Below are 21,671 nucleotides of genomic sequence, written 5' to 3' on the forward strand. Positions count from 1 at the left end.
GAACTCTGGAGCGAGATCATGCAGGATCGCTTGGCAAAGAGAAAGAGAGAGAAAGAGAGAGAAAGAGAGAGAGAGGGAGAGAGCGAGAGGGAGAAATAGAGAGTGGGATAGGGGAGGGAAAAGGGGAAGGGGGGCAGGAGAAAGAACCCTGAGAGTTAATGTTCCACACGGAACTACTAAACCTAGTGAGAGAGACACGAATCCGCATTTTGTGGAAACGCTTTCTCCTTGCAGAGAATTATACATTGTACGAGAATATAAAAAGTGTTTAAAATAAACATCATAGAGAAACAAAAATTACCGCGTATTTTGATTTTAACGGCATAGAGCATGAATATTGATTAATGATAATTTTAATTTATATACTATTTTTCGATAGATTCTATATCGATGTTATATGATATAAAAATGATTCGTATATTTATTTTTTATTTGCGAGAATAAAAAAACGCGATAATTGAACTGACGTAAGGATCATATTATCTTTAATCATCAAACTCACCGAAATTACGCCGATTTCAATCTCTGATCATGGTTGACTAATAGCTGATTTTATTGATAATTTCGATGGCAACTTGATCCACCTCTGGTTTGTCCAATTTTAGCTGCTTAAACAGATATTTAAAGGAATATTATAAATTAGATAAAGAATATTATATATATACAGGGTGATTCAAAACAACCTGATGTCTTTGAAATATGATATTCTTGAACGAATTCTAAGACTATTTTTCCTCTTGAAAAATTTTGTCCAAAGCTTAATTTTTTCCCCAGACAGTCAATTTTATTGCACAATATTTAATCCTTTGAAGTGTATTAAATTATTATTGCAGTTTCTACACAATATTTAACAATATTATTACCGTCTAGGAAGGTTATAACGTAACGCTTAAGAATAAAATATCAAAAAATATAAAAAAAAATTAAAAAAATTAAAAAAATTAAAAAATTAAAAAATTAAAAAAAAAATTTTTCAAGAGGAAAAATAGTCTTAGAATTCGTTCAAGAATATCATATTTCAAAGACATCAGGTTGTTTTGAATCACCCTGACAATCATTTATATATATATATATATATATATATATATATATATATATATATATATATATATAAATGATTGTCAGATGTCAAATGGCACAAGTACAAAAAAAAGACTTAAGAAATAAAGACTTTCTGTTCATTTTTACATAAGTACATATGATTTTTAATTATCTGACCTTGAAAGCAGATTAATTTAGTGTAATTAATAATGATGATAGATTGCGCTGTTTGTATCTCAAATCTGCTAATAATTCGAAATCGAGTTTGAATGGATAATACCATTTGTATCATCTGACTCATACACACACTCATACATAATATACAGATGAAATAAGATTTAAAGCTAAATGATATTGGTTGATATTACTTTCTTTTTCTATTTACATTTAACTATAGATATATAGATTGATTTAGATTTAAAAGATCATCATAATGTTGTGAGAGATGGTATCATTATATCAGTTTTCTACATAAAAAATCTAGATATATATATAGTAATATTATTATTACATTTCAATAAAATACTGCAAATCTGATACACAAATGCGAATAGAAAATCTAAGGGAAATTTCTTAATAAATTTATAAGAATTGAAACTAATATGCTAATATTATGCTCGTTTCATTTTTTATTACAATATATTGCTATATACATGTATAAATTATTTACCTGTTTATTTTTCGTTGGGAAGAATTAAAACGCGCATAAAGTTGCATTTTTCCAAGTCCAGACGATATTAGGATTAACGTAGGTTTCTCCGCAGACCTTTCTCTCTCTAATAAAACACTTTAAATTATGTTTGAAAATTTAGTAGGTGGATGCGCGATCCACTTTGCGGCGCGCTCAAACATGGCGGACGCGCATGCGCGCGATCTAACTTTGTAGCGCGCTTAAACATGGCGGACGCGCATGCGCGATTCGCTTCGCGAGGCAGCATCACTTATATACGATCGGAATATCGCGAAAAAGTGATTAATTACAGTCCCGATGTCTTAATTATTGCGTCACCAACAATCGCTTGCAATTCCCGATCAGCACTCGCGCGACACGCGATATGTTTCGACAGAAAAAACATGAAAAGTACGGTGAAACGATCGATCCGCGAGTCGAAACGAACTCGTTGCAACGCGCACTGTGCAGAATGATGACCGCGCATGCGCGTGTCCGATCGGTACGCTATCTATCGTGCACACATAAACACTAAATACGATTTCGATATCGGCAAAGAGTAATTACGTATGCAATTATTATAAGTAATTAAGTATGGAATTTCTATTATAACGATACAATGTTTTACTCGGCACACATGAGACTCAAATATATTAATTATAATGTTGATAATATTATAGTGATTCTTCTGCATTTTTTTTACGAATAAAATATATGACGTTACTGCAACTTCGAATGAATACGGCGCGAAATGGTGACTGCGCAAGCGCATTATTTCTATATAAAGGATGGTCAGAGTTGCGTTCTAAAATCTACTAGTCAAAGGCCCATATTCTGAATCCTCTTTTATCGATAAAAGTGCTCCTAAAAGCGGCCTGTAGCCAATCAGAAGGCTTATATGCCACTTTTAGAGGCACTTTTATCGATAAAAGAGGTTTCAGAATATGGGCCAAAGACTAATTGGGAAATCAAGCAAAGGAATGAAGATCTCTTTGTCCTATCAAACGCTCGTCCAATAAAGAGATCAATCGGAACAAAGAAATCGGAATATGATGAAAAGATGATTAATTACAGTCCTGATGTCTTAATTTATTCCTTTGATCTCCTAATTGGTCTTTGACAGGTAGATTTTGGAACGCACTCTGACCATCCTTTTTTATAGAAATAATGCGCTTGCGCAGTTATCGTTTCGCATCGTTCCACGTTCATTCAAAATTGCAGTCATGCATTCCTTGAAAGTTGCTATGTAAAAGAATTGTGAGAAGTGTATTTAAATGTATCATATATATCGAGATATTGGTCCATATTCTGAATCCTCTTTTATTGATAAAAGTGCCTCTAAAAGTGGCTTATAAGTCTTCTGATTGGCTGTAAGCCACTTTTATCGATAAAAGAGGATTTAGAGTATGGACCATTGAGCCGTTATTATGATATGGAAATAATGCTCGATGATAACGAACTTCCTTTTGACAATATTGAAATTGTATTTAGTGTAAAGAAAACATAGATAGCGCGCAGGTCGGATACGCGCATGCGCAGTCCTGATTCTGCAGAGAGCGCCGCATTGCAACGCGTTCGTTCGGATTCGCAGTTCGATCGTGTCGTATTTTTTCGCGATTCCCTCGTCAAAGTGAACCGCGCGTCGCGAGTGCTGATCGAAAGTCTCGGACAATTGTTGGTGACGCGTTAATTGAGACATCGCGATGATAATTAATCATCTTTTCACGATACTCCGACCGCACGCGCAAGAGACGCTGCGCGCGGAGTGAATCGCGCGCATGCGCGTCCGCCATGTTTGAGCGCGCCATAGTTCCGAGAAAGTTGCCGTCAGTTTGACCGCTCCGCGTTTCGTTCGTGTGTTTCGCTCGCGAGTACGCAAAGTATTCGTCAGAAGTGTCGAGTGATCGTCGCGAGTGATTGTTAATCGAACGGTGCGACATAATAATCAACCATCTCTTTTATGATAGTGCGATGAAGCGTAAAAGACATTGGGACAGAACGCGCTCGTTCACGATTACTGCGTCATTTCGTCTGGAGTCAAGAAAAAATCTGCGTTTCATCCGTACTTCTCGCGTTAATCTGATTTGCATGCATATAAACATTACCGAATAAAATGTCGGACGATCAGAATTAGCAATTATAATTAGTTGCCGTAGATTAGTGTTCATGAAGAAGTATATTCGAGAACGTGATACAGTCTGAAAGTTGTCGCTGGAGTAACGGTACATTTTGGTGAGTGAAGTTGTTACTTATATTTGTATATATGAATAATTGTTTGTTTATTGTCACTTCCATTCAGAGACATATTAACATAGATTTTTTTCACGAGACAGTGAAGCCCGAAGTTGGAGTGTTTTCCCGAGAAAAAAGGATAACATGAATTTACTCGTGTGTCTGTCTTTTTCTAATGAATGTACCAGCGCACCAGCATGTATGTTTAATGCGTACTTTAATAATTTGAAATTGCATCATGCGTGTGTCAGAAAAAGATAGAAACCCAAGTAAATTCATGCTATCCTTTTCTCTCAGGAGAACACCCCCCACTACCTTATAAGCAGTCTGTGTTATGTAATATGTCTATGCTTCCATTACTTTTCACTATCTTTGCCATATTGATAATCACAGATTGATGATTTTATGCGAATTATATGAAAAGTACAATTCTCTGGATTAAATTTCTTTTTTTTCAACAACAGAGTATATTTAGACAAAATTGTTTTATAGCCACAAAGTTAAAAGTAATTTTATATTTTTTCTTTTAATTAAAATATCATTATTAATTTATATAATTAATTTATTATACGGATAATTAATTTATTATTCGAATAATTAATTTATTACGGGTCCGTACGAATCTTTGTATTTAATCGTTCGCTTTTACGATGCGATGCACCTTTCGCACAAGGGGCCTTGCAATAGCTCGATGATTTTTGACTTGTCATTAATTTTTGGAGTCGTCCGTACACTATTGGGACTCGCGATAATCGAGGACTTTTAGGGACCGGTGAAGGTGTCTCATCCGGTGTCCATTTGTCGGATATCCCTTCATCATCGTATCGCAGATGCGCCCACTAAAATAGTCGCGTAAAAATCACACTATTTAATGTCTTTTTATTTTATTTTTTTGTTTTTAATTTACTTGAAACGCGCGCATCCAAGCCTCGAAAACGCAATTGACAACGAAACCATACATCGTTCTCCGCAAATAACCTTCGTGAATCGCATTCTCAGCCGAGCGGATGATCTCTTCGCGTATGGAGCCGACGATATGGCTGACATGTTCGTCTTCTAGTATCTCTTGCCATTTTGCTCGCGGGATTCGAGAGGGAGGAGGCGAAAATTCTCTGGGGATCCCAGAGACGTGCGAGACATCGTTGTTGCGTCGCGAATTTTTTGGCATTTTTGTACGCGTTTCTAAAAGCTCCTGTTTTGATGCTAATAAAGGTAAAAAATTGGCATTGTGCTTATTTTTTTAATGACCGTGCAACATCGAACACGTTAAGAAATCGACTTGTTAAAATATAAGAAAATCTCTAGATGTGGAATTTATTTTTAAAATATTTTTTTGCGTCTTCTAGCGAGTTATTTCTGCAATTTTATTACGCAGGAATTTGATTATTCAAAGAATATTGAACAAAATTACAAAATTAATTAGATTAGACAGAATTAATTCGCATCTGGATTTGGGTTTTCAACAAATATGTCAATATGCAGATATGTGTTGTTGCTTTTATTTATTATAGACGAATTAATAAAAAATATTACGTGCAAATGAAAGATAAGACAAATTATGAAACTATAAACGAAAAGTCACAAAGACGATGATGTTGCTCGTAACATTCAACATATATTTATTGTCTCAATATATTGTGTGTATTGAAATTTACAATAGTATAAATGATAAAAGATAAATTCAGCGCGTTATAGAAATAAGCGTCTAAGAATGAATCGTCAACTGTATTTGTCAGTGATAGTTACTTTTGAGTGACAAATTTATAATTTAAGGCCTAGCTATATAGATTATTTCTTATTTTTAAAACTATGAATCTTACAAAAATAATGGCAATTAGAAGCGCTAATAATTTTTTCTTAAAACGACGCTCTTAAAAGTGTAATTTATACGAGTGTAATTTAACACAATGTATTTTTTAGCTTGAAAAAATAAGACACTCATTTAAATTACTATTCGTTGACATTAATCTTTAACCGATACTGCCAATTTACTTCACGCTATGTTAAGCCCAAATATGAATTCATTGTTGTATTATATATATATTTTTGTAATAACAATATTTTAAATTAAAAGGCGATGACCAAATCTAATGTTTAAAGTTTGGATTATTCATTTGAATTTAATTATATAATAAAATGATGAATTATAATATAGCATTTTATGTTTAAATTATATTTAATTTGTATAAAATTAACTCTTTAAAATTTTTTTTGTTCATTTTCTGTCTCCATATTATCTTGTTTCTTAATACATACAAAGTATACTTTACAATCCTAAGTATACTTTTTAGAAATTTCATAATTCATTTTATTAAGGAACAATTGATTTATTGATATGCTTAAAACTTAAATTTTTGTGGTTAACGAATTAAATAATCGTTTCCTCTCTACTTACAAGTTCAGCAGTGAATCAATTGATAGAATTATTAATGGAATTGCAGTGAACGACGTATACATATAATACATGTGCTACATTGTCCTCTTATTATTTATACTATTCTATGATCTTTTTTGACTTGTGTAAACTTTTTTCACCAATAATAATATGGATAGCAGATTCATAATGATATGCTGCTAGGCAATCTAGGCGAATGCTCAGGATCAAAGCTGAACGCCAAAAATATTAGTGAACATCATATATCGACAATAAATGAGAAATAAATATATTAATAAAAATATTCGTATATCATAATTCTGTATAACTTTGTGCATTGTATATTAAAAGAAAAAAAATATAAATTTCTACAAACAATAAATTTGTATAAATTTTTATATTTTTTATTTTCAAATAATAGATAAAATATAAACTGTTTAATGAAATTCTTTTTGTTCAAAATAAATGCTCAATAAAATATAAAACTTTGAAATTTCTTTCTAAAATACGTTCATTTATATCCGATGATAATGAGATAATAAAATGTGTTAGATAAGAATACATAATTTTTTTTAATTGTAAAAGAAGTTTTTCTATACTGTTAAATAACAAACATCACAAATACATTGTTTGTAGCCATAATTTTATAAAAAATGCATCAATATAACATATTAATTAATGAATTCATGTATCATCAATTAACACAATAAGATTTACAGGAAGGAAAATAATGATGCATAGATGTTTTTATTAAATAATGTTTTGTATATATAAGAACTCTTTGTTCTTATATTCTCTATAAAAATTTACTAATAAAAATGTAGAAAATAAAATAAAACGTATATACGAATACTTTTTGTACTTACGTATTAAAGTTCATTAAAAATTATAATCGAACATTTCGTTTCATAAAATAATAGATTTACAATTATTTAGATAATTGATTAACTGCATACAAGATTAATTGAAAATATCTGTTTGAAAATATCTGTTTTTCTTTTTCGGTATTTATATCAGAAAGCTAAAGACGCTTAAGATTGCATTTTAGATATACTTTATAAATAATACTTTTTAATGATATATCTTTCTCTTTATTTTTATTTTTAATAGACTTGTGATTACGTATGTTAAAAAGAATTGTTCAATTGACAAAGTATACCTATTAATGTAGATTCGCGCGTGTATTTATGTAGATCCTGCTACAACTCCCTACGATATTTTTCGCGAATCTTTCATATTCGAAGCTTTAATTCTTTTGCATGTGATTAATTTTAATTGAACGAAACGCTTAGACGACTTCACTACGTTTGAAGGTATTATATTTACTTCTTATTACTGATACGGAGAGATTTGTGCCACAAAATTATTTCTCGCATCTCACTTGATTATCACATTCTCAGATTGACGGTTTTGAGGTCAGATCGATAATTTTTCGATTCTTGGAATTTTTTGATCTTCAAGTGCTTTGAGAAATCTTCTAATTGTTTAGATTCTGCTCGAATTCCAGATTCTTTAATTTCTTGGATTTTTAGTTTGACGTGCCCTCAAATATTACAGAGTTTGAATTTTTGATTCTGCAAATATTATGATTTATTAAACTTTTGCAATCAAAAATTTCTTAGGCGTTTTATCTTCCACTTAATCAATGTTGAATTTTCGTCCTGTCAAACAAATGTTTCGTTCATTATAGGATTTCTTAATCTCAATGCTCTTAAATTCTTGATTTTCGATTCTTGCTAAGTTCTTGAATTTTTGAACTTAGAAATGATTTGTTTCTTGCATCTGTAAATGTTAGAAGAGATCTTTAATTTACTGAATTCTTGTTATATTTTTGTAACTTGCTTCTTTAATGTTGTTCTCATTGTTGGACTTTTGAATCCTTAAATAGTTGAATCCTAAAATCTATAGATCCTTGAATGTCGGAAAAATTGAATGCAAGCTTCTTGGTTTTTAGATTTTAAAAGAGAAAAAAAGAATTTTTTGAATATTCGAAAATCTCAAAAATCTCCCTAAAAATTCATTATTATTCGTTTCAAGAGAAAATTCTTTGATCTCTGCATGCTAGGAGCTATAGATTATTGGATTGTTAGAAATTTGGATTTTTATTTCCGATTTACATCTTGGATTCCTAGATTTCTGAACTCTATTCTAGATTCGTATTTTCTTGGATTCTTGAAATTTTCGAATCCTTAGATCTCGGACCTGCATCCTTAAATCTCCAAGGACTCTCCTTCTGTCTTCTAAGAGTCGACACAACCCTTTTCTCGTGGTACATACACACGGTGGATTTTTTTGTTTTCTAACTGGAAGACCAACATCCGTCGCGAAGATCCTTAAGCGCTAACGCCGATTATAACAACACCTCCGCTTCCAGGAAGGCCGGTTTCTCCCATCAAGGCCAAATCAATTTCCTTCGCGGCCATTCGCCCTTCTGAGATCGCCCATACCACGAGAGATTGCCCACGTCTGCAATCTATTTAAAAAAAATATTTAATAGCAATATATTAAAAAGAAGATTCACAGAATATTTTACAACTATTACTATTAATTTTATCTTATTATCTTAATTCATAATGATTTTTGCAATCAGAAATGTACAACAGAATGTTGTATCATGAGCCAAATGTTTAAGAAAACATTACGTACAAAATTCAAAGATTATTTATAATTTTACAAGATAATGTTTTTTTAATTATTGATGCAAAAATTCAATTATCTTTTTGATAAAATTAAAAACTAGATTTTTAAAAAATAAAATTTTTTTGTATGTAATGGTCATTCTCCTTTCTATTGTGTAATTTATAATTTTACAAAATTATATATTTAGCACATGTGCGAATATTATATAGATATAAATTATACTAACCGCCTGCCGCGTATATTCCGGGTAAACTAGTATGATATTTCCCAGCCGGAGTCTTATAATTTCCCCTCTCGTCCAACTCGACGTTCATTTCTGTGGCGATATATTTCTCGGGGCCGAGGAAGCCCATGGCGAGTAGCACCAGGTCGCATTTGTACACCTTTTCTGAATTCGGCACCTCGTCCATCTTCCATCGGCCATTCTCGTCCTTTCGCCACTCGACGGATACCGCCCTGATGCCGCATACGTGGCCTTTTCCGTCATCTAGAAATTCCTTGCTCAGCGTGCTGTACCTACGCGGATCTCGACCGAATTTTAAGGATACCTCCTCGTGGCCATAATCAACCTTAAATACACGTGGGAATTGGGGCCACGGGTTATCTTTGCCTCTTTGAGCTGGCGGTTCGGGCAGAATCTCGAAGGTCGTGATCGTCTTGGCGCCCTGACGCAGCGAGGTTGCTATGCAATCGCATCCGGTGTCGCCACCACCTATGATGACGACATCCTTATCCTTGGCCATTAGCCGCATGTCGAGTGGTGTCGTGTTACCCATCTGTTTCTTCTGCCAATGTTCCAAGAAACTCACGGCAAAATGAATTCCCTCCAGCTGCCGACCGGGAATTGGCAAATCCCGCGGCCATGTCGCTCCTGTAGTTAACAATACCGCATCATATTGCTCTTGAAGTTGCTGCAAAACATAAAATCATTATTAAAATCATTGTTTAAAGTTTATTTTTTGAGTGTATTTTATATAATACACATAATACTGTCAAAAAGTGTCATATGCGTTTGCTCACATGCATTGTAATATCTTTGCCGACATTAACATTTGTCCTGAAAGTAATTCCCTCTGCGGCTAGGAGAGAGACTCTTCTTTGAACGACCTCTTTGGAAAGCTTCATTGTCGGTATGCCATATTGTAGCAGCCCACCAATTCTATCGTTTCTCTCGAATACGGTCACTGTGTGACCCGCTTTGTTTAGTTGATGAGCGGCTGCTAATCCTGCGGGACCGGATCCCACCACTGCAACTTTTCGTCCGGTTCTTCTGGTCGGCGGATGAGGAACAATCCAACCTTGTTCGAACGCGTGATCGATTATCGCGCACTCGATATTCTTGATTGTCACAGGTGGTTCAGAGATCCCTAAGACGCATGCGCCCTCGCAAGGTGCAGGACAAACTCTTCCGGTAAACTCTAAATTATTTCATCAAAGAATTAAATATAGTTATTTATATAATGGACTAATTAAAATAACAAGTGAAAATAGAATACAAAGAGAGAATGATTTAAAAAAATATATAAATAAAAAAAATCCTATTAAATAATAAATTCAATAAAAAATTGATATATATTATATATATGATGAAGAAGATATCAATTTTTTATCTATGTAAAGAATAGACTTAAAGTTTCTTATAGAAAAGTGTTAAAAAAAGAATCTATTTTTACAAAATTGACAAGATTTAGCAAGAAAATTTTTATAAATCGTCTCACCAGGAAAATTGTTCGTTTGCAACAATTGATTGAGAGCCTCCTTCCAGTTCTGATGGAATACGAGATCGTTCCACTTCGGAATAATATTGCCCAATGGGCAGCCATAACTGCTTTGGCAGAACGGAACGCCGCATTCCATGCATCTCGCCGCTTGCACTCCCAGAGTCTTCCTGACACCCTGGAAGTTGTAGATCTCGTTCCAATCCTCTATACGCTTCTCGGCCGGTCTATACATGACCTTTTGCCTCGAATACTTCATAAAGCCTTTGATCTTATCCAACTTGCGCTGCGCCATCTCCGCGTCTTCTATCGCATCCTCTATATCTTTGATCTTATGATTTGTCAATTGAGCGTCACCATTAATCACATTCGTTTGTTGCTTGGCCTCCTCTAGCTGAGCTTTGAGAGCTCGTTGATACTCATACGGGAAAACTTTGACGAATCTTGTGGTCGGTTCCGGCCATGTAGCAAGCAAATCCTGCGCGATCAACGAGCCGGTTTTCTCGATGAATTCTTCCAGTAATTGCTTCACATAAGTGATTTCTTCAGGCTCGTTGAGCGGCAATAACTCTACCATTTCAGGGTTGCATTTGCTCTTGAAAGAACCATCCACGTCCAAAACGTACGCGATTCCGCCGGACATTCCGGCGGCGAAATTCCTACCGGTAAGACCCAAAATCAGGGCGCAACCACCGGTCATGTATTCGCAACCATGATCGCCCACACCTTCCACTACGACGATTGCCCCGCTGTTGCGTACGCTGAATCTCTCGGCAGCGATACCACGGAAGTAAGCCTTTCCAGAAGTGGCACCGTAAAGACAAACATTCCCGACAATCACATTCCCTTCTGAATTAAATTCGGAGTCCTTCGGTGGATATATGACAATTTCACCTCCGCAGAGACTCTGCGAGTAAATATAATACAATGAATATATACGATAAAAATACACGTATAATTTTTTATAAACTTAAAAATTGAAGCAACTCGCATGCGATATTTACCTTGCCGACGTAATCATTGGCATCGCCTTCAAGAGTGACGTGTATACCCTTGGTCATGAAAGCACAGAAACTCTGACCCGCAGAGCCTTGCATTCTGATGTTGATACTATTCTCGGGTAATCCAGCTTCTCCGAATCGTCTGTAAAATAATTGTAAAAAAAAATAAAAAAGTAAAATCATAAAATGATTTGGTCAATGATAAAAAATGCTAAATCAATTTTGTAAAGAAAAATTAAGAAACTTACTTGGCTATGTAATAACTCAATGTCGATCCAAATGCTCTGCACTCGTTGTTAATGTTCATCTCAATGTCGATTCGAGCCTGTTCTCCATTCAATACAGGCTCAGTCAGCTCGATTAGTTTATTATCGAGTCTATTTTCCAATTGGAAGTCTTGTTTCAAAGTGCCGCCCTTAATATTTACGCCGGGTCTCAAATCCAACGCATTTCGCAGAACATTGCTAAGATTCAGAGTTTTAGCTTTTTCAACGGTAATGTCATCGCGTACTTTAAGGAGATCCGTGCGTCCAATCAGATCTTGGAATTTGCGAATGCCCAAATTAGCCATGTGTGAACGTACCTGTGATAATATTAAAAATTAATGAGATTAAAAGAAATCACAATACGTTGAAATAATATTTATTTATATTTATGAATTAAAGTTTATATATACTTTTGATATTTATTGTTGCAATTTTACAATACAAGAAACTTATTTAATTAACATTTTAATATAATTTAATTTAATTATAATTTCGGAAACAAATAAAGATTTATGCAAATAAAAACATATGAACATAATATCAGAGAAGATGAGAAATAAACGGATAAATAAAGTAAAAAGTAAACAATATAAACGATATAAATGATAAGATAAAAAATAAAACTATCGTACCTCTTCAGCGAGCGCGAAAAAGAAATTGATGACATGTTCTGGTTTGCCCTCGAATTTTTTCCTTAGTACTGGATCTTGCGTAGCGATTCCCACCGGACAGGTGTTCAAGTGGCACTTTCTCATCATCGTGCAGCCCATAGCGATCAACGGGGCAGTGCTGAAGCCAAACTCGTCCGCGCCAAGCAGCGCAGCCACCACAATGTCAAAACCGGTACGCAGCTGACCGTCCGCCTGAACGATTATGCGCGATCTCAAATTGTTCAGGGTGAGCACCTGATGCGTCTCGGCAATACCTAGCTCCCAGGGTAATCCGGCGTACTTGATGCCGGTCCAGCTACTGGCGCCAGTGCCACCGTCATGACCGGAAATCACTACGTGCTCAGCCTTGCCTTTGGCGACGCCAGCAGCGACCACGCCAACCCCGACTTCGGATACGAGCTTGACGGATATGCGAGCGTTCGGATTGGCGCATTTGAGATCGTAGATCAGCTCAGCCAGATCCTCGATTGAATAGATGTCGTGATGAGGTGGTGGCGATATCAAACCTACTCCGGGTACCGAATGTCTGGTGGCGGCGATCTCCGCAGTGACCTTGTAACCAGGCAACTCGCCGCCTTCGCCAGGCTTCGCACCCTGCGCCATCTTGATCTGTAGGTCGTCCGCATTCGCTAAATAGCTAGCAGTCACGCCGAAGCGGCCACTCGCTACCTGCTTGATGGATGAGCGCTTGCTAAACTCCGGATCTTGGTTGAGATATCTATTGGATATTGATTAGTGGCAATTAGTTGGAGATTTTTGTGTCACTAGTGATAATAATCAGTAGTAAGAGTTTTAAATTTTTAATTAATTAGGTCTCTTTATCCTTTTTTCTATCTTCTTTTTTATACCTGTCTGCATTTTCACCGCCCTCGCCGGTGTTCGATTTGCCGCCGATACGATTCATGGCGATTGCCAAAGTTGCATGAGCTTCCATGGAGATGCTGCCGAAACTCATCGCACCGGTCGCAAAGCGCTTCACGATTTCCGACGCAGATTCCACATCCGTAATAGGAATCGGATCGCGCGATTTTTTCAATTCGAGCTGGCCACGTAGAGTGCAAGCTTTTACTACGCCCATCGTGATTTTGCGATAATTTTCATAAGCCGAGTTACTTTTAGAAACGACATAATCCTAATAGAAAAAGATGACCAAAGAATATCCTTTATATTAGTTTCTAGTAAAAATATAATACTATAAGGAACTATATACTATATATACTATATATACTATATATACTATAAGAAAATTTAAAAATTGTGGAATAAGATATTATTATAATTGTTAAATATTTATATAATAATTATTTTTACATGTTGAATATTTATATTAATAAAAAATTTTATAGATATTCACAGCGTAAATAACTTTTACTTTTTCAATATTGAAAAAGTAAAATAAATGGGTTTCATAAAAGTTTGTTCTTATTTTAGTCTTGTATGTGCTTTTTTTAATAATGATCGTCTAACTACTTTCTTTTTTATGATAAATGTAAGTTGTCGATGTTTTAGCAAGATATTACGATAGATGTTCAAAGTTTGTTACCTGTAAACTAGCAATGCTGTCAGGATCATTGATATGTTTTTCACCACCAGATCGCCAATGATAAACTCCAGGATTACGAATGACCAGCAGATCCATAGGTTTCTCCCAGTACGTTATTTGATGTCTTTCGAACGCCTCCTTGCCTAGAATATCAAATGTCACTCCACCGATACGAGATTGAGTGCCCTAAAAAATTTAAGCTCGTATATAATTAACATTAAAATATTACTTATTACTGTTTATTACATAATGACATAAATAATGACATAAATAATATTATCGGCCGAGGTGCATCATCAAGAAACTTGAATCATTAAATAATCATTAATTGGATCCAATTACTAATCATTTGCATCCCCAAAGATATGAAAAAATATCATTTTTAAATCTAAATTAATTTATCTAAATTTATATTTTAAAAATTCGGCATATATCTTACATTTTTTTAACGTTATTTTACATTTATTTAAAGTTATTTTATAATAAAACAATGATATATAGAAATAAGGAATGATAAATATAGAAATTTCTCTTTAATTTTACTCTAAAATACGGTGTACCTTGAAGCATTTATCGATAACCTCGTCAGCTAATCCAACTGCCTCGAATATCTGCGCTCCTTTATAAGATTGCAAAGTAGAGATTCCCATCTTAGCCATCACTTTTGCAATTCCTCGTTCCATAGCCTCCGCATAATTCTGCGATTTTTAAACGATTATTATTTTTTTCATATACAAATAAAAGAAGAAAATTAACGTTTACGGCATTTTCACATAAATATTCTCATTCTATAAAGCTTTACCTTATAAATGACATCGTCGGTAAAGGTCTCGTCGAAAACATGATCCGCCCTCAAATTTTGTGCCATTTCGAATACCAAGTAAGGACATATGGCGTCCGCTCCGTATCCAAGTAGCACGCAAATATGATGAACCTCTCGAGCCTCCGCAGTTTCCAAAATAAGACCGACTTTCATTCGTTGTCTCTCTTCGATCAAATGATGATGAACGCCGCCCAGAGCCAGCAGACTGCTAACCGGAACTCTAAAGTCAACAAAAAATAATGAAAATTATAAATTTTTCTCTTTTATAAGATCATATATATTTTTTATTAATAAAATTTTTTCAATATTTAATTTCAGATCCTGTGAACTACCTTGATGGACCACCTCGTCGATCGGATAACACAAGGAGCTGATAACCATCTCTGGCAGCCGCATTAGCTTCATTATTAATACGATTCAACGTCTTCAATAATCCGCCGGGTCCGTCTTCAATAGGGTAAGTGATATCGATCACTTTTGTTCGCCAGCCGCGATGCGTCGTGCGTTTAAGAATCTCGAGATCGCTCAGGGATAATATCGGTTGAGGCAGAAACAAGCGATGCAATTGCACCTCGTTCGGTTCCAGAATATTGCTCTCAGGCCCGATGGGACAGAGCATCGACATCACTATTTTTTCACGGAATGGATCGATTGGCGGATTCGTCACCTGATTATGAAAATCATAATTGTGTGAATCAAGCATTAATACACGCGCATGTGTCAGATATATATTTGATCGTATTTAATTAAATATTTTAACATCTTTTAATTAGTATACACATGTCGAATTATGAATAATCAAATTTTTATCACGCACCTGTGCAAATAATTGCTTAAAGTACTCGTACAATAATGGTTGGAATTCCGACAAACATGCCAGGGGAGCATCATTGCCCATAGATCCTAACGCTTCCTTTCTGAAATTTGAATATTTATCGAACAATTAAAATAGTATCATTTTCGTATTGAAAAGAGTGATAATATAATCGCCAAAAGAATTTATGCCTACTTGGTTTGCACCATGGGTAAAAGTAGAAGGTTGATGGTCTCCAGAGTGTAACCGTAAAGAGAAAGTCGTTTATCGCCACTCCAGACCTTATTCACTGCCGAGATCTCGTTTATGCCATTAATGGCATTTTTCGCAATAGTCATCTCGGATAGATGATCATTTCCAATTAAGTTTCCCGCATCGACATTATTAGCATCCGCGGCACGCATTTCTTCCATAGTGATCTGCGTTAACAAACACGACATCGCTAACTATTAATCAAAGTTAAGAATATTTTTTTCGCAGGGATTCAAGGATAATTGATACTGTAAATAAAAAAAGAAATTTCTTTTGAGTTCTACGACAGAAAAATTTTCAAACACACACAAAACATTTCATTAGTAGTTCATTAATTAATTAGTAAATTAGTTGACAAGACGAAAATGGAAGGACAAAGAGTCAAGACAAGACATTAGTCGACATATATGATAGACTGATTTTTTCATGCAGAAAAGAATCGTCCAAAATTTTCCTGTGTATCAAATTGTATTACTTATTTATAATTTCTTTTACTACATTGCTACTTACCTACCAATTACCAATTACCTACTATATCAATTTATTATATTTTTCGATTATACCACTACATCTATCTATATATTGCATTGAAATAAACACAATACATTCAAAATTGTATGAACGACTCACCCTCTGCATATACGACGGTAACGGCACGTGCAGCGATGCAAGAAAAAAGTTAATTTTGTATTAGAACACTTTTTTCTTACAAGGATAATCTTGATACAAATTGTAACATGAACTAAATTGTTATTAAAAATTTTAATTGTTAAGATCAATTGCCGGGTTAAATATTTTCTTTATTTTTTCTTAAGGATCTTTAGGATGTATTAATTGATTAATTACGAGAGTTAGTCAATTGATTAATTAAAAAAAGAACGAAAAAATTCATTAAATTTTTTTTCGCGCTGGCAAATATAATTAGGATCATGCAGACGCATCAGTTATACACTTATATACAAAAATATCATTTATATATACAGAATGTGTCCACGTCACACACAACAGTATAATAAAAAAAAAAAATTCTGCAATTTTTTTTTTTAAATGATAATCTTTTTAAATACCGAGGAACTCAAAGCTTTTACCGTTTTCAGAATAGACAAATTATAATTATTATTTATAATCATGATATAATGCAACATGATCACGGTTGACGAAAAGTGCGCGTTTAGCTACCTGTTCCTTGAGCCACTTGGAATGAGGTCTGCTTCGAGCGATTTGCAGCTTTAGCTCAACATCCTCTATGATCCTCTTCTCTTCGGTATCAACGAGAAGCATTCGGCCAGGCTTCAAGCGACTCTGCAAATAAAAGAGTACACCGATAATCGCCATAGAACGGATTTGACACGTCGATGATCGACATTCATATGACAGCACTGGATGACGGTCCTACAGCTCTATACAAACCTAGTCCCTAGATGACAAATTATACATTATACATGATACATGATCAAAAAATAAATAAAATACGATATATGTGATTAGCTCTATTATACATACGTATAATATTAACGGTACAGCGAAGTAGGTATTGCGGATCAAACGATGATGACAGTCTGCCTTTACCGATTCTTTAGATATCGATATTCCTTTAATCCTTAAATGTGAAATTTCTACGTTTAAATAAAAAGGGAAAAGATTTTAAATCGTGGATGAAGTCGACGATGATCAACCAGTAGCTAGCATTAGTTGATCATCATCACTATCATCACATAAAGGCAGAATGCCAGTACATTACATTGTTTCGGCAATATTTGAGATCTAGCGAATCCGCGCAAAATCGTCCGATGACAAAATATTTTGTACTTGTTCATGAGTGTGGCAGAACTTTATTTATCAGGCTGTGATTACGATCTGTTACTTCAATGTAATAATATATTTAAGAGAAATATCTTGTTATTGTTAATACGAGAGACGGAAACGATATGCTTGTTGCTTCCGACAGAAATTCTAAGATATAATGAATAACGTATATTTGTTAGACATAGATGGAAGATAAGATGATTTAATAACTCGCATGATGGTACGCTTGCATCCCAGAACGAAGACGCCATAGATTCAAGACCAACCTAGCCAAGGACGTAACATACATAACCAAAGAGACGTACATGATCAACGATCTCTGTATAACCAAAGACCTCTGGAACTCAAAATTTGCGTAAGCATGCAGCCTAACAAGCCATAAATATCTGCAAAATCAGTATTCCGTGAAATCAACAAGCTATGTACCGCCGATCTCGTCTCCCATAAATTTTATTGCCGAGAATTTTCCAATAAAGAAAGCTCTGCCGTATCTCGCCTCCTCTCTTATTTCTCTAGTGAGAAATCAGCGGGAGGCCAAAGCGGATTGTTTCGTGACACAATAATAATCGGTCGATAAGGCGAAATGCGAACTGTCGAAGAATGATGGCAAAAAAACGTGTTATCGAAGCTAGAAAATGTTGGCTTGAGAGCTTGGCTGACGCGAGAATAAAAGTCAAAAAACATGTGATCATCACTCTCGTCGATCAATGTGCTATCGCAGCATCATCGTCGAGAGTTTCATCTCGTGCAACAAAATTCTCAAGCACTAATAAAAAATACAAAATAGCTCGTCGCGCGTTAAAAACGCGCAAGCATTGTTTTTGTACACGAGCAGCAGATTCTTTCATCCTCGTTTCCTTGGGGGATCCTTGAAGGCTACAGAGAGAGAGGTCCGACTTCCCCGGGTAGGCCGCCTCCCTGATTGCTCTTCTAACGGCCGAGATTGTTCTATATTGGGGAGAAATGTAGAAAAAAGGCGCGGAGAGATGAGAGAATAGGGGCGGGGGAAAAAAAGATTGAGCATATGAGGGGGATGACTGAGACTCGTCGGTATATAAATCATTAAACACTGCGAGTCAGCTGTCTCCGCCTCAGACAGAGAGAGAGGCACTCTCCTCCCCCTCTCGGTGAGACCGGCCGATGTGCTTGGGATGCGCTTATTTTCCTTCGTTTACCTTCAGGACTACATTGCTGGACGGAGTATCATAGACGCCCACTTCGGACGCCATCACCATCATGTTATCCTTAGTGACGTAGAAGCGCGACGGGCGCAGGCCGTTTCTGCCAAACAAAAATTCAAAAAGGTCTTTTGTATTTCACACCACCTCTGTGCCATGCGCTAGGTATCAGCTGAGTGAACTACACATTGTTGTTCGTTCGTTCGCTTGCCTGCCTTCCTGCTGGCTTACTCGCGTATACTTTCTCTTTCGCTCTTTATATCATCTCTGTTTTTTTTTTCTTTCTCTCTCTCTCTTTCAGTCTCTTGACCTCTCTAGGTCCTATTTACCTGGGTTAACAGCACGTTGGGAGACAACGATGGACACTTAGCAAATCGTAAACAGATCGATTCTCTCGCTGTACAGAGACGGGGCAAGAAGGAAGTCGCGCATAAATTAGTTTAATCTCGTTCTATTTGCTTTATCTCTATAAGTTTATTTTTATTACGTTTAAATGGTCAGTTCAATGATTAAGAGATACGTATGTTACAAGATAAGCTAAAGTGATTATTTAATTACGAGGACGTCACTAAACTTTGAGTTCTATATGTAATTAACTTAAGAAAATAAACTTTTAAATATCATTCTTCTAAATTTTTCAAAAAAATCTGCGTTCTAAATCTTAAATACCCTAGGAATGATAATTGGATAGAAATACCTCGATAATATATTCGATTAAAGCTACGTTTTATTAAAGCTCTTAATTTTAATTCTCACTGATTTTATTGATCTTTTTTTCAATCATATATTTTAAAATTAAAGTAATTTCTCGATTAAATAAAGAAATACTTCAAAGTAACGAAAACGTCACATTTTAACAAAAATATAGTTAGGAAGAAATATTTGTTTCTCTGAAAGAATATTTTTATCGCGTTACTCATGTTTTATTTAATGTACTTGTATACAATAAAAAAAAATTTGATTTATGTAGGAAATATATTTCTATCTTAAATACTCGATTGCGCGACTTCCCTCTGCCTTGGAAATCCATGTTTACCTGGAGTATAACCGAGTCTCTACACAACGGTGTGTGCACCGTTCTCATATATTTCGTGAGCACCGTTAATCCTGCTGAATGCATCTTGTAAAGTGTAGGCAATATAGGCCCACGTAGCCTAGCATTCTTTCTTCGCGGCTCCCCTAACAAACGACACCGTAGAGTCCCTTCGTTCGGCTTATTTCTCTCTTTCAATAAGGTCCTCTCAACACTTTGAATGCCGTTTCAATTCAATTCTTTACATATCTCTGTATTTATTTTCAGCGAATACTCCAAGTATACTCGAGCGAGAATACTTTGAGAGTTTTCTGATAATAAATATAATAAAGAGAAGTACGTTTATAAAATTTATATCATCAAAATTAAAAAGAAAGAGAGAATATTATTTATTATTATTATATATTACTGCAAAGATTTAATATTTTAAGATCATGTGACTTTTAATTCATAACTTAATTAATGTTTATTTTTAATCATCAATAGGGATTTCACTTTTATGATTAAAGTTTTTTTTGCAAATTAAATAATGATAGATATTCCAGATATTCTTTATACTTTCCTATTAAATACTTAAAAACATTTGTGGCGATAAATGTATATACATAATTTCTTTTATGCGATGTTGTTTGTAATATTATTTCGCTTTTGCATGAAATTATTTAAATGCAAAGAACTTACCTGTGCAGCTTGTAGCAAATTTATGCGAATTCTTTTTAATTGGGATCTTTATGCAACAGCGAATTAACATACATTCAGATCTTTTATACTTATAGGAGCTTATAAATATCAGAATATCTTTAACAACGAATCAGTTCTTATATATCATTTTAATTTTAACAATACTATATTAATAAAAAAATAAAATACGGCATTATCACATCATCCCGGATGGATTCAAAGTGTTAAAGGCCAATGGAATCAAAGATCCAAGAATCTGCGCAACCGCGGATCATTTTTCTGATCCGAAGAATCGCAAGATCTACATGGATATGGCAAAGGAAATTACCAGACAGCACGAACGAGAGGGAAATGGAGCCTACGTAGAAACGAGTGTAATAAACGAGACGTAATGAGAGATGGCAAATTTCTACCTGTCCAAGATAGCACCGACGTAACGGCCGTCGGTGAAGGTTAACAGGGCCGGGCCGTCCCAAGGTTCCATGACGCACGCTGCCCAGTGATAGAAGTCGCGCTTCTCGGTGGCCATTGTCAGGTCATTCTGCCAGGCCTCTGGTACCATCGTCATGACAGCCTGAATTTAAAAACAACGATTTCAGTGTTTATTCGTACACCGAGAAGCTCTTCTAAGAAACTGAGAAACTTAAAGGAATTGCAACACGCGAGATTCAAGATAATCCGAAGAGGATTAAAATGGACATTTAATCATGAGTAAATTTACATTAGAGATCCCTGATGTCCTGAATCTTTAATAACAATTTTTTTTAAATCTTGAAACATCAAGAAAGTATGGAACCAAAGAAAAAATTGTAGAATTAAAAAAGGATTTGAAAAAATATATGAAATCAAAGGTCATCAAGGAAATTTTATGATATCGGAGAAAAATTTATGGAATGTATAAATATGCATAAAATCAATAATTCATGCA

At 34.9% G+C, this 21,671-nt stretch overlaps 4 protein-coding genes across 11 annotated transcripts in view; 1 reads left to right on the plus strand and 3 right to left on the minus strand.

The window, feature by feature from the left end:
* The window catches only part of LOC145971640 (RNA-binding protein RO60), a 40,045-nt gene extending 37,867 nt beyond the window's left edge, over positions 1-2,178 (minus strand). The window contains exons 1-2 of one of the 2 annotated variants that reach the window (XM_083099533.1): positions 1,712-2,178; positions 503-605 (exon numbers count right to left, since the gene is read on the minus strand). The gene's annotated coding sequence lies outside the window, so the exon portion shown is untranslated. Of the gene's footprint in view, positions 1-502; positions 609-1,711 lie in introns of both variants that reach the window. The other variant, XM_083099534.1, reaches the window with a different exon arrangement.
* Positions 2,179-3,325: 1,147 nt separating this feature from the next.
* Positions 3,326-21,671, plus strand: part of Rdgb (retinal degeneration B) — a 73,690-nt gene continuing 55,344 nt past the window's right edge. For both annotated transcript variants that reach the window (XM_083100426.1, XM_083100428.1), the window contains exons 1-2: positions 3,326-3,943; positions 15,298-15,436. The gene's annotated coding sequence lies outside the window, so the exon portion shown is untranslated. The remainder of the gene's footprint in view (positions 3,944-15,297; positions 15,437-21,671) is intronic.
* On the minus strand, positions 3,916-5,278 carry LOC145972137 (uncharacterized). The gene is made up of 2 exons (XM_083100440.1): positions 4,851-5,278; positions 3,916-4,782 (listed from the first exon to the last, which is right to left on the minus strand). Exons 1-2 carry the CDS (start codon positions 5,109-5,111, stop codon positions 4,549-4,551), a joined length of 495 nt encoding a protein of 164 aa, XP_082956566.1. The 5' UTR covers positions 5,112-5,278; the 3' UTR covers positions 3,916-4,548.
* LOC145972133 (uncharacterized) overlaps positions 5,539-21,671 on the minus strand; it is a 33,685-nt gene continuing 17,552 nt past the window's right edge. For 5 of the 6 annotated variants that reach the window (XM_083100423.1, XM_083100424.1, XM_083100420.1 and 2 more), the window contains exons 9-25: positions 21,157-21,317; positions 19,027-19,132; positions 17,225-17,347; positions 15,989-16,212; positions 15,797-15,896; positions 15,312-15,646; positions 14,959-15,199; positions 14,717-14,854; positions 14,157-14,342; positions 13,462-13,745; positions 12,575-13,331; positions 11,925-12,259; positions 11,680-11,818; positions 10,676-11,582; positions 9,978-10,375; positions 9,184-9,868; positions 5,539-8,790 (exon numbers count right to left, since the gene is read on the minus strand). In XM_083100423.1, the coding sequence (XP_082956549.1) occupies positions 8,651-8,790; positions 9,184-9,868; positions 9,978-10,375; positions 10,676-11,582; positions 11,680-11,818; positions 11,925-12,259; positions 12,575-13,331; positions 13,462-13,745; positions 14,157-14,342; positions 14,717-14,854; positions 14,959-15,199; positions 15,312-15,646; positions 15,797-15,896; positions 15,989-16,212; positions 17,225-17,347; positions 19,027-19,132; positions 21,157-21,317 (5,259 nt within the window). In that variant the 3' untranslated portion in view covers positions 5,539-8,650. Of the gene's footprint in view, positions 8,791-9,183; positions 9,869-9,977; positions 10,376-10,675; positions 11,583-11,679; positions 11,819-11,924; positions 12,260-12,574; positions 13,332-13,461; positions 13,746-14,156; positions 14,343-14,716; positions 14,855-14,958; positions 15,200-15,311; positions 15,647-15,796; positions 15,897-15,988; positions 16,213-17,224; positions 17,348-19,026; positions 19,133-21,156; positions 21,318-21,671 lie in introns of those variants that run through there. The other variant, XM_083100425.1, reaches the window with a different exon arrangement.

Source organism: Camponotus vicinus, unplaced genomic scaffold (genome assembly GCF_025532165.1).
Source record: "Camponotus vicinus isolate PSW18456_S1 unplaced genomic scaffold, iyCamVici1.0 SCAF_5, whole genome shotgun sequence".
NCBI lineage: Eukaryota > Metazoa > Arthropoda > Insecta > Hymenoptera > Formicidae > Camponotus > Camponotus vicinus.

What these genes read in the sequence shown, in the direction of transcription:
- LOC145972137 (XM_083100440.1), bottom strand. Translation starts at nt 5,111, where the DNA reads ATGCCAAAAAATTCGCGACGCAACAACGATGTCTCGCACGTCTCTGGG. An exon ending in CTTGGATGCGCGCGTTTCAA is followed by an intron (nt 4,783 to 4,850) that starts GTAAATTAAAAA and finishes CGACTATTTTAG; the next exon opens with TGGGCGCATCTGCGATACGA.